At 42.9% G+C, this 12,810-nt stretch overlaps 1 protein-coding gene across 24 annotated transcripts in view; it reads left to right on the top strand.

Annotated features, from left to right (window-relative positions):
- Positions 1 to 12,810, top strand: part of CADPS (calcium dependent secretion activator) — a 473,124-nt gene that overhangs the window by 397,717 nt on the left and 62,597 nt on the right. For all 24 annotated transcript variants that reach the window (XM_040246540.1, XM_040246563.1, XM_040246549.1 and 21 more), the window contains 2 exons: positions 7,363 to 7,437; positions 8,327 to 8,410. In XM_040246540.1, the coding sequence (XP_040102474.1) occupies positions 7,363 to 7,437; positions 8,327 to 8,410 (159 nt within the window). The remainder of the gene's footprint in view (positions 1 to 7,362; positions 7,438 to 8,326; positions 8,411 to 12,810) is intronic.

The raw sequence follows: 12,810 nt of genomic DNA, 5'->3' as shown, positions 1-12,810 counted from the left end.
TGTCAGCAATGTACCAGAAATCCTATTTCTCCATAACTTAGCCAATACTACTTCTTAACCATCTTTTTTGGTATCACCATCCTACTGTGGATGACACAGAATCTCATTATAGTTTTGATTTGTGGTGATGTTGGCCATCTTTTCATGAGCATATTGACCACTTGTATGTCTTCTTTAAAGAAATGTCTATTTGCTCAAATCTCTTGCTCCTTTTCACAGTTGGGTTGTTATCTGTTGTTTGATTATGAGAGTTCTTTATATCTTTTGGATATGAGACCATTATCATATATATGATTTACAGGTATTTTCTTACCTTCTATGGATTGGTTTTTATTTTTTTACTTTCTTGGTAACATTGTTTAAAATAGAAAAATGTTTAAATCCATTTTATCTGTTTCTCCTCATAGTTGCTTGGCATGTCCATTTTAACTGAGTTTCACAAGGATGGCACCATTCAGGGTAGGAAAGGGTGGTATCCCTAGGATTGGCCTTCCTTTACCCTTGGCAATTTTACAGTCCCTCTTCAGTTTGACTAAGCTATGGCCTTGATCATAGAACTCCTGCCTACCTGGTCACAAGGCTGAACCATCTTTTCAAACAGAACTAGTCACGCTGATCTTTTCTTTTTGAACTGGAGTTGAGAGGGTAGTGGGAGTAGGGTGAAGGAGTGGAGGGAAGGGTTGTCAGGCAGCCTACCAAGAATCTAATGAAGTGAATGAAGCCATTTTCCAGGAGAAAAAAAAAACGTACTTTGATAAATTTCACTGTACAATTTCAGGGCCTTGTCAGGCCAACCTGTAGACCCTGGTTGGAGATATAGGATGAGAAATAACCAGTTTGTTTTGTCACAGTTGACCGTCTCTTATTTTTACCACTAATCTGTTCTGTGCTAGAGTAGTATGACATTGGCTTAATCTCAAAGCCTTGGTTTTCTTGAATAAATTGTCCAATGGCTTTAGTAACTAAATCATACGAATTCTACACATTAGCTACCAAACTACATGACGTTGAGCAAGTCACTTACGCTGACAATCTTGCTGTCATTTGTCAGATGAGAGAGTACGCAACACACATTTGAGAGGTATGTAGCTTGTCAAAATTGGGGATAAAGCTTCCTAATTTCTGTATGTAAGATTAGAAAGTTGTCTTGGATATTCCCAAATAGTAACATTTTCAAGGCTAAACAGCAGTGACTGCTTCTTTCTGGACATTATTCTATTTTATGTGGTAGAAAAAACTTCATGTATTTACCCCTAAATGAGTCCACATGCTTTCTTTTCTTTTTTTTTTTAATGAAAACAATAACTGACACTTATAAATGTTTCACAGTTTCCTGGAACTACTGCACAGACAACTGAACTAAATGATCTTTATTAAGAGCACATCCAATACTGTATTCTAGTCTGTGATTCTTACCCTAGGCCTGTCACTCTCCCAAGCCATGCTGGAGTGACCTTCTATGCCATTTCTCCCTGATATAACTATCAGAGACACCTAAGTGACCAGCTTGTGAGAAATGAGGCCTCTTCTGACCTTAGAATGCCAAATGACTGAGAACAGTGAGAATGAAGCCAGACGTCATTGTAAATATGTACTTCCTTCACACATCTTGCTCTGTAGCCATGACCTTGGCCAGAATTTTATTGGGAAGTCTCATGCAAGTGATCTCTCAATTTTTCTCACTTTGTAGAATGGTGATATTCATCTCCAAAGTAAAACAATTGTTAAAGTGAGATTGGCCAAGGGTGGCTGGAGACATCACAATACTGGGTGGAAAGAAGTCCAATGTTTTTATGTAGCTTTCATTTTGTGGGGTTTCCCTGGTGGCTCAGACACTGAAGAATCTGCCTGCAATGCAGGAGACCTGGGTTTGATCCCTGGGTCAGGAAGATCCCCTGGAGAAGGGAATGGCAACCCACTCTAATATTCTGGCCTGGAAAATCCCATGGATGGAGTAACCTGGCAGGCTACAGTCAGTGGGCTCACAAAGAGTTAGACACAACTGAGAGACTTCACTCTCTTTTCATTTTGTGAATATTTTGATAGTAAACTCATATATCTAGTTACTTATACCTGTTTCTACCTAGATTCCAACTCCCTTAAGGTATTTTGGACTAGATACCAACCAGGTGATACAGTGTTTTCCAATTTTAAGATCACTTCCTGAATTTCATCACTGGGATAAAGTCTCATTTAAAGGCAGCTGTTGAAACATTTGTTAACCATACTTTTCCATCTTAAATATTTATTTTTTCATTAAAATTTGTGAAGCCCCAATAGAGAGGAAATTGTGTATTAAATAGTTTCTCACTTGGTCTAGTGTGTTTTCGTCTCATTTCCAAGGTCAGATGGTCTTAACAGAAAGACAACATACACACAATCTGTTCCATGACAAGGCAAAATGTGCAGCACAGGAAGTCAAGTGGAATAATTTTCACAAAGTGATTGTGAATTCGTTGCAACTTAGCTCATCAGAAGCAAAAGTAAACTATCCAAACTTTTCATGCCAATGAAGATCAGTGGTTCCCTTGCTGTCATCACAACCTAGTGCCCTAGAATATAACTTAGAAATATTGTTATGATTATTGTGAAAGTGGCTCAGTCATTTCTGACTCTTTGCGACCCCATGGTCGATACAGTCCAATTCTTCAGGCCAGAATACTGGAGTGGGTAGCTGTTCCCTTCTCCAGGGGATCTTCCCAACCCAGGGATCTAACTCAGGTCTCTCACATTGCAGGCAGGTTCTTTACCAGCTGAGCCACCAGGGAAGCCCTTAGAAATCCCTAAGAAAACCAACAGAGAGGATTGAAAAATGCCAAAGTAGGCAGGATCCCCTTTTGTACCATATTAGGTTACAGACTGGAATAAAGATTGCCGGGAAAAATATCAATAACCTCAGATATGCAGATGACACCACCCTTATGGCAGAAAGCAAAGACGAACTAAAGAGCCTCTTGATGAAAGTGAAAGAGGAGAGTGAAAAAGTTGGCTTAAAACTCAATATTCAGAAAACTAAGATCACGGCATCTGGTCCCACCACTTCATGGCAAGTAGATGGGGAAACAATGGAAATATTGAGAGACTTGATTTTGGGGGGCTCCAGAATCACTGCAGATAGTGACTGCAGCCATGAAATTAAAAGATGCTTGCTGCTTGGAAGAAAAGCTGGGACCAACCTAGACAGCATATTAAAAAGCAGAGACATTACTTTGCCAGCAAAGGTCCATCTAGTCAAAGCTATGGTTTTTCCAGTGGTCATGTATGGATGTGAGAGTTGGACTGTAAAGAAAGCTGAGCACTGAAGAATTGATGTTTTTGAACTGTGATGTTGGAAAAGACTCTTGAGAGTCCCTTGAACTGTAAGGAGATCCAAACAGTCCATCCTAAAGGAAATCAGTCCCGAATACTCATTGGAAGGACTGATGCTGAAGCTGAAACTCCCAGTACTTTGGCCACCTGATGCGAAGAACTGACTCATTTGAAAAGACCCTGATGCTGGGAAAGATTGAAGGCGGGAGGAGAAGGGGACGACAGAGGATGAGATGGTTGGATGGCATCACCGACTTGATGGACGTGAGTTTGAGTAGGCTCTGGGAGTTGGTGATGGACAGGGAAGCCTGGCGTGCTGCAGTCCATGGGGTCACAAAGAGTTGGACACAACTGAGCGACTGAACTGAACTGACTGAGGTTACAGGCAGAATTGGGTAGTTCCTTTGACTGCAAGAAATTTTGTGACAAGATAATCTAGTATTATCTAGTGTTGGTCATTCAGTCATATCTAGCTCTTTGCAATGCCATGGACTGTAGTCCTCCAGGCTCCTCTGTCCATGGGATTCTCCAGGCAAGAATGCTGGAGTCAGTAGCCATTCCCTTCTCCAGGGGACTTTCCCCACCCAGGGATTGAAGCTGGGTCTCCTGCATTGCAGGCAGATTCTTTACCATCTGAGCCACCAAGGAAATACTATCTAGATAGGATGGTAATTAAAAGATTCCCCAATAGTATCTATATGCCTTCATGGAGCTTCTCATCTGCAGGGAGCAATGTATCTCCTGAGAGAACAGAGTGAAGGCACATTCCTTGGTCACTCTTTCTCCAGAAAAGCAAGTCAAATAAGTCTCAGAAGAATCCGGTGAAAGGAATTCATGTGTTTTTGTAATTACTTGACTAGCAATGGGGGCTGCTTTAATACGTAACCCTTTGCTACATGATTAACAGAGTAGATAACTACCCTGCCCTACAACCTTTCCCAAAGTAGGTTTTATTTAATTCAGATTATAGTTTACATATAAGAGCTTCCCTGGTGGTTCAGCAGTAAAGAATCCACCTGTCAGTACAGGAGACGCAGGTTTGATCCCTGGGTCAGGAAGATCCCCTGGAGGAGGAAATGGCAACCCACTCCAGTATTCTTGCCTGGACAATCCCATGGACACAGGAGCCTGACGGGCTACAGTCCATAAGGACAGAAAGAGCCAGACATGAGCAACTGAGCACAGCACAGCAGAGAGAATGTATACACACATGTAAACATTGTAGTAATCAATTAGTAACTGTAGTAGTAATTCTGCCAGATAGCAGTTCTGGGTTTCTAAATCATGTTTCCGAGCATCGTTTCATGACTTTGTTTGGTGAATATGATTTCTACTTTCACAAGAGGTTTAATTCTAGCCCCACTGAGGATAGGAGGAAATAGACTGGCAGAGATGAACATGCTCAAGTTTTCCCTGTGGAAGTCAGAAGCAAAATAATCATGGCAGAAGCCTTTTTTTATAAGTAGGAAAAAAAGAAAGATGTAGAAGCGTGGAGATCCCAATATTCACCAAGAGAGAAAGGGAGAGACAGTGATTCTCCCTGGAGGATGCTCAGGACTGTGTTTCGCATGGAAATATTGAAGGTAGGAAGAGGCTCCCATGTCTCCATAAACTTTAGCTTGGATACCTTAGAGAATGAAAAGGTTTGAGGTTCTCTCACTTCTGAAGCCAAAATAACATTGCTAATCTTCCAATCAACAGCCTGAATCTTCCTTTAAAAAAAGATTTATTTATTTATATTTGACTGCCCTGTGTCTTCGTTGCCATGCAGGGACTTTTCTCTAGTTGCAGCAGGCGGGGGCTACTCTCTAGTTGCAATGAGCAGACTTCTCTTTGCAGTTGCTTCTCTTGTTACACAGCACAGGCTCTAGGTGTGCAGGCTGAGTAGTTGCAGCTCGCAGGCTCCACAGACATTTGGGATCCTTCTGGACCAGGGATCAAACCCTGGTCCCCTGCATTGGCAGGGAGATTCTTAACCACTGGAGCACCAGGAAAGCCCAAGCCTGATTCTTTCTTAGAGTGTGGAGAGTAATTGCTGTTGGCTTTGTTTGCCATTTCAGCCAAGTGTTTGGAGAGAGAGTTCCTGTTCCGAGTGATGTTCTTTGCTTGGTTAGAAGCCCCTCATTTAATATTTCACATTATATTATTTTGCCTGCAGCTAGCTTTCCTGAGTTAAACCTCATAATTAATTGAATAAAGGTGAATCATTTATAGTAATTCTAAAGAAAATCTAGCAGAGTGAGGCAGTCACATGGGGAGGGAAAGTAAGCATGTGATTCTGGATCTTATCTCAAGACCTAAAAATGAATTTGGAGCTTCGTCAATACTCCTGAAATTCTTTTGCTCTGACATCTTTCTTTGTGCATCTAACACAGAATCCTGCAAATAGTTTTTCCATTTACCTGAAGGTTTATGCCACTTACCAGTTTCACCAAGCTACCAGTAGAGCCAACATGGACCATTCATGTTCTTATTTTCCTCTAATCAACTAAAATGAAAAACTAAAATGATAAAGCAGTTATCCTTCAATAAATATAAAAAAACTAAAATGAGATGACTGATGGTGATCGCTCCCTCACTTTGTCTTCTCCTTTATGACCTTGAACAAATATTTGAATTGCAATTATAGTTGACAAAATGCTTTCACATCTAGACCCTCAGTATGATCTTCAAAGTAGATTTTGGGGCTTGAGAGCAGGACTGGCAGGAAAGGACTTAGCCCCGGCTTTATCATCATATTCATAATGCTGAATGTCTTCATACAGAGTTTGCCTCATTCCCTACTAGTTTCCCTCCCTTATCATTGGTCCTGGGTCATAGTAGTAGTACCTGTTTGTTTTGCAGATGAGGAAACTGAGCCATATTAGACATCATGACTTACCAACTTTGCACTGGGACTTTATCTCAGTCTTCCAATTGCAATCAGAATTCACCTATGACTTTTAAGTGAATTTACCTAATTCACATCCCTTTGCTCCTAATTGCCAGTTATCAGAATATCAAACCACATTTCTCTGGCTTATTATTTATGTATGTTTTCATAACTTTTTGGATGCTTTGTTTAATTTTTATTTTTCTCATGTGTCCTTTTGTCCTGATTTTTATTTGCACTGTTTCTTTTCTTTTCTGTTCCTAATTAATCATCCTTCTGAAAGTTTGCTAAAGAGTGGGTAAGTGCATTTTCCTTTCCAAATAGCAATATTTTGCATTGTTATTTTTTATTAAGGAAATATGGAATAATTCAAATGGATACTAAAATGATCTAATAAATGTCAAGGAGCTGGCATGCAGTATCTTCTGTTGAAATCGCTTTTCCTTTTTCCCTGGCATTTACAGCAGATTTTTGTTTGTGTGGGGATTTGTTTTTGCATTACTATTTAAGTTTTAATTGACAGTGGCAGTACGAGAAATTGAAAAGCTTAGCAATCTCAGGAGAACCTATAAACCTGGGTCTGCTTCTCCACAAATGAAGAAACTGAGTAACTGCCACAGGAGTTCCTAGAGAGATGCTTTGCCTTTAGACTGAGTCAACCCCTGGAGATATAACTGGGCGGCTTTCAGGCGGTAACCCAAAGGATCTGATAACTTGAGAACAGTTTGTGCAAAATCAGTCAGTCTTGGTCACATTCCCTTTGGAGTTTGTGATTCCCAAAGTCACATCACCCAGCAGTTTCCTAAAGATCATTTTCATCCTCTGTGTTAAATCAGTGCGGTGTCTTGCTTTATGAGACCCAGATCAACACACTGCCAGACCATTTGTTAAGCCACCCTTGCATCCTATTTGTAAATGTGTGTGTCTACACATATCAAAGCGGGCAGAAGCTTTGGGTAAGGAACGACGTGTCTGGTCATTTTTTTTTTTTTTTAAGAGCTTCTGATCTTTCTTCATCAAAGACATGGAGTCAGAATCTTACAGCTGCTTCTGGGACTATGGAAATAAAATAGGTCTGCTGGCCACGTTTTATTTATAAATTGCGTTGTCTAAAAATCACCGATGGATGCAGGGCCAGCACCTCCCAAACATGCTAATGTTTGTCTTTCTGTGTTCTTTAGCATCAATACCATTCAAAAATAGACGAACTAATTGAAGAAACTGTTAAAGAAATGATAACACTCTTGGTTGCAAAGGTAACCTTCAGCTTCAGGTGAAATGTTTCATTGTGAATATTGCTTTGTTATGTCTGTGTTTCCATTAAAATGTAACACGTTAAAAAGTTGCACTGGGTGCTTGTATTTCTCAGGAAACAAGATAGTATGTCCCCCAGCTGCAGCTCTGAAGGATTTTCTGATGATTGTGAGCCCGGTGAAGATGAATTGATGAAGTGGCATATGTTACCCTAATAAAAATTTGTCCCCCAATGTTGCAGTAGGTTATGCAGGAAATATTTGTTTTGTTTTTCAGCCCTGACAAAGTTAGCTTTTTAAAAACAGAAAGTTAAATGGTAATAAGGAATTCTGCCATCATGAAAACCCCCTTTCCCCTCGTTTCACATGCAGTGAGAGTCATAATAAAACATAAAAGTCAGATAAAGCTATTTCAGTCACCCTCATGAATTATAGAATTTTAACTAAGTAATGCTGAATGGGAAGACATTTATATTTGCCAGTGCTAAACTTCTGTTTCCCCAAAATTACTGATAAAATACAAATAAAAATAGATTGGATTAAATGTAGTGCTAATATGTAACGTAAAAACTGCTTTGCGCAGTTTTGGATTTTGAAAAGTGCATTTAATATTATCGCATGCTATATGCAACTCAATAATATTTTGTCACTTTGCACTTCTGTAACACTCTATATTTGCAATCACATAATAATGAAGAGAAAGCCGAATAAGTCAAATATTTCTATGTAAAGGCAGTCTCTTCCTTTCCCCAAAGACAGGAACCAAATAATAGAACTTAAAAATGAGCAAGAGCTCATTGCTGGTCCCTGGGAGGTTGGGAAATGTTGCTCTTTATTATGAGCAATTATAGTTTGAAATAATGATTCTTTTCCCTTTTTGCTATTTTGCTAGTTCGTTACAATCCTGGAAGGAGTGCTTGCAAAATTGTCCAGATATGATGAGGGGACTTTGTTTTCTTCTTTTTTGTCATTTACCGTAAGTAAAGAGCTTCTTTCTTTCCTGATTTATGTTCTAGTTTGGGTTTGGGTTTAGGGGCAAGGTGCTTTTTATGTCATTTTGGTTTAAGTTTGTATACATACGTTCATTGTGGTCAACTGCTAATGTATAATATAACACAGGAAAATAAGCAGAACAGTTCATAACAACAAGTAATCCAAATCACTTCTATTTAATTTTGAATTATATGTATGTATGTATATGCACGTACACAGAGACATATATGTCTCTATTAAATGTTATTATATTATTAATATATGTATGTATGTATGCCAGTCTGTGCTCACCAAGCAGAGATCTAAGAGTCAGATAGAGCTCGTAAGTAGGTTTTGTTTGGTCCTCACCATATCCGGTACACTTTTCTTTACTGAATTAGCTGCCCACATTTAAGAATCAAGAGAACTCAGAGATGTCAGTATTCGGGGGTTTCTTCATAAGGCAGGCAGTCGGCAGCCTTCGGTCTGCATGTGTGCATTGCAGCAGTCTGCTGGAGCTCAGTCGGTAGGCCCCACAGATCAGAGAGGTGTTTACCAGTTCCCTGTAGCCCCTTTCCTTGCCATTTTGCTCATTCCTGTACTGGCCTGGGCTTGGGGGACACTGGAGCTTACAACTTCTGCTGCGCATGATCCAATCTGTACACATTCGGAAAAGCTCTAATTCTGTGCCAACATGCCACATGGACACAGAAGTGTGATAGGTCATGGGCAGAAGCCAGACTCATTCTCTGTAGGTAAGTGATCCATGGAGATGGTGGCTTAAATGGGCTACCAGTTCACCCTTCCTTCTGCGTGAGGTGGGCACCGCTGCTACGTGCTTTCTCGCCATTTCTCACAGCAAGGTTTTTGCTGGCTGGTAGACCAGCTGTTTTCCTCTCACAACACTGTAAGAGAGGCAGTCAGTTTAGGACCTGCTATTTATGGGTCCTTCAAAACCTCTCTTCTAGGAGATGAAGAATCTCCTAGACAGGCATCGAATGCCAAGGCAGAGCCCAGCATGGGCCAGAGAAGAGGCACATCGTCATCTGTGGAATCCAGCAGACCTGGGTTCAAATCCCATTACCTGTATTAACCAGCTGTGTGATCTAGAGCAGCTGTCTCATCCTCTCTGAGCCTGAGTTTGCTTCTGGTTTGTAGGAGGCATGCAATTGCATCCTTTGGTTTTCGCTTTATGTTTCTCTGTGTTAATTCACATCAACTACCAATGTCGTAGGCAAGTGGAGAGTAGGTAATTTCTTCTGTAATGAGCTGTCATCATGATAATAATGTGAGTGAAAGACTTGGCATAGTCATAACACATAGTAGGTTTCAGTAAATGGCAGCCTTGATTAATAAAAGATAACTAAGAAGGTGATTATACATTACAAATTTAATACATGTTTACAAGTTCTTTGCGAATATATCCTGCTTTGGTCTTTCCCTAATACATACATTAGATTTCCTGGGAATTAAGGGAAATGTAGACAGAAAACATTTAAAGCAATTTTTAGATTGTATGTATATACTTTATCTATGTGCCCAGCTTATTTTGATATGCAGTTCTGACCTTCCCAAGTGTAAGGATTGAACTTAGTCCTTAAAGTGTGATGGCCTTGGTCTCTGGAATCTGTTCGCAAAGTTGGGAAGGGAAAAGGATGATGACAGAGAACAGCAGTTTGATTCACTCAGTAGGACCACCCATGATGTGTCAAAGCCGAAAGGAACCCTATCCAACCCATTTCTTTGATGAACCGAAAAACCAAGGCCCAGAGACAGGGAGTAATCTGTCTAAGGTCACACAGCAGCTGGAAGAATAAGGACAGGAACTCAGGTCTTCTGCCAGCTTCTCCCCACCACCAAACAGCTTCCTGGAGAGAGTGGGATTCATCTGGCAATTGCCTGACACTAGAAGGCAGATGGGCATGTGAGCAGGAAAGATTCATAAAGAAGGATTCAGGGCACACGAGTGGGAAATATTAGATAATCTCTCATTCCTCAGTGAAGTCATGGAAATGGTGAAAAGAGGCAGAACTACAGGCAGCATTTTTGGAAAACGCTATCCTGACACCCACAAAAGAGAACCACTTTTCTTTGAGTCTTCATTTTGAGCAACTGTTTTCGCTGTACTGGATTTGAACCAGTGCAAACCTAAAAGCCCCTCTGCTCTTCCTGGAGCAGAATTCAGTCCTCTGAGGACCCCACCCTAATGCCAGGGGAACATTCCTTGCTTACCAGGGGACCTGGTGAAAGGTGGTCCGGAGGTGACAGGAACACGGGGCCAGGGGGATTCTCACAGCAGGGGTAGAAGCAAAGAAGACCCAGCACATGCCAGAGTGTTCGTGCTGAAATTCTCAGCCTCGCGATCCCCCCTTTGGGAGACATTTGCAGCCGCGCAGCCCGCCTTGTGAAGCTCCTGTCACCGCGGGACACTGCAGGGCTGTTGGTGGGCCTGTGACTTCCCTTCCTAATGACACTCCTCCCACACTCTCGGCTCCCCCAAGGCCAGAAGCACCCACTTATCATTTGCAGCCTGTGTTCTCATCCCTGCCGGTGCTCCAGCGCTGGAGGAGGCGAGCTATGCAGAGAGGTGGCAGGAATGTCTCCACACGTGGATCCTGGGCTCCTGCCCGAATCTCATAGAGCCTTTGAAGACTGCCTGCGGCGCCGTGGTGTTAACCATCCCAGAGCGGGGTGGAGGTCGGAGGGCTGCGTGGAGGCAGCAGGTACTGTGGACCACGCCTTGACACCAAGGACAGGGGGACCAGCCAGGAGTCCTGCGACCGCGGACAAAGGCTTAGGGATGCTGCCGACAGCCTGGCAGGGCTTCCTTCACTCGCTCCCATTTCCGATTCTGTTCCTTAAGCATTACTGTGCACTCACCGCGTCCCCGCCTCGGGGGGGTGGGGGGGGGCTGCCAAGTCTGAGCCGTGTGCTCTGCCCCCCAGAAAGCTGACAAGTACCGACAAATATGCCACCCTTTTCCCCCTCTTTCTCCCGCTGAGCGCCTCCTTTCCTGGGTGGGCTTGATTTCATGGTCCAAGCCAGACATTTTGGAAAACGTCTGCAGTGGCACAGAGCAGGCAGGAATATTTATTTCTCGTCTCCATCTGCATTGCTTCCTCTCTTGGAGAGGAGCTGGGGGGAGGAGGGAGGAGGAGATGTGTCTTCTCCGTGCCAGCCCGAGAGGCGCCCAGGCACACCCCTCCTCTCCTCCAGCCCCAGCAGCGGTAGCAGCCCGGGATTTAGGGAGGCAGGCGCCTTTCGAACTTTTGAAAGATCAGCCCAGTTGGAAGTCGCAATTAGCAACCATCCGCCCATTTCCCCCGACTGCAAGATGTGCTTTTGTGTGGGTTGCCTGCCTGGAAGACTCCCTGTCTTTGTGGGTAGCTTGGCGCTGTTCTTTTAGGAGGCCAAGAAGGGGGCCAAACAGGTGTCCAGGTTGTCCTCCCAGCAAGTTAAAATCTTTGCCTTGGTCCTCTCCAGGTGTTACCAAATTGTTGTTTCTAGAATCCATCTGTTGGCTCATGCATTCATTCACCTGGTGTGTGTTTACCCCAAACCTGTGTGTTGCGGATCATGTCAGTGCCAGAGACCCAGCAGTGAGTGCGGGTGGCATGTTCTCTGTCCTTTGGGAGCTTACACTGAGGATAGGAGACAAAGAAAAAGAAGATAAAGTTACTGGGGCTGGGGCCACTGCTGTACAGACCACAAACTGGAGACAGAGAGAAGCTGGGGGGGCAGTGTTCCTTCAGCTGTGATGGTCCTGGATAGTCTCTCCAAGGAGGAGATGGAGGAACCAAACTTAAAGGGACCAGACATGGGTAGAAAGGAGAGGAGATGCTTCTGGACAGAACAACAGCTGCCATGGCCACATGGCAGGAAAGCAGAGAAGACATTTTCACAGGGTACTTTGAAAGGAGCATCAGGAGGGTTTAGGGATTGAGTAGAGGGTAGATTCAGTTGCAGGGGACAAAGGTGGGAAGCTTGAGAAGTATGATTTATGGAGAACTCAGCTAAGCCAGATGAGTCCTGAGAGTAAGGGATCTAGTGAAGAAAGACATCATAGGGTGGGGAGACTGGGGGTGGGACCCCAGCTCTGTCCCTCACCAGCAAACTGTGTGACCTGGGACACAGGACCACCCCTTGGCTTTGAATTCCTCTCAGTGTAATCTGATGATGGCTATGGTAGATGAATTTGAAAGTCCAAAATAGCTACAAGAGCTTCAGCTCCTATCCTTTAAGCACTTGCTAAGTGCCTGGCACAGGGCTAAGTGCTTTAAATATATTTTTTCTTGTCGAATCCTCTGAACAGTCCTGCTGCAACAAGGCTCTCCTGCAGATGATGAAAGTGAGGCTTCAGGAGGTTAAGCCCTGCAGCTTGGCCAGCCTTCTCTCTCCCTGTAC

Source organism: Oryx dammah, unplaced genomic scaffold (genome assembly GCF_014754425.2).
Source record: "Oryx dammah isolate SB20612 unplaced genomic scaffold, SCBI_Odam_1.1 HiC_scaffold_9, whole genome shotgun sequence".
Classification (NCBI taxonomy): Eukaryota; Metazoa; Chordata; class Mammalia; order Artiodactyla; family Bovidae; genus Oryx; species Oryx dammah.
Note: the sequence above shows the minus strand (reverse complement) of the source record. Positions and strands in the feature narration are given on the sequence as shown.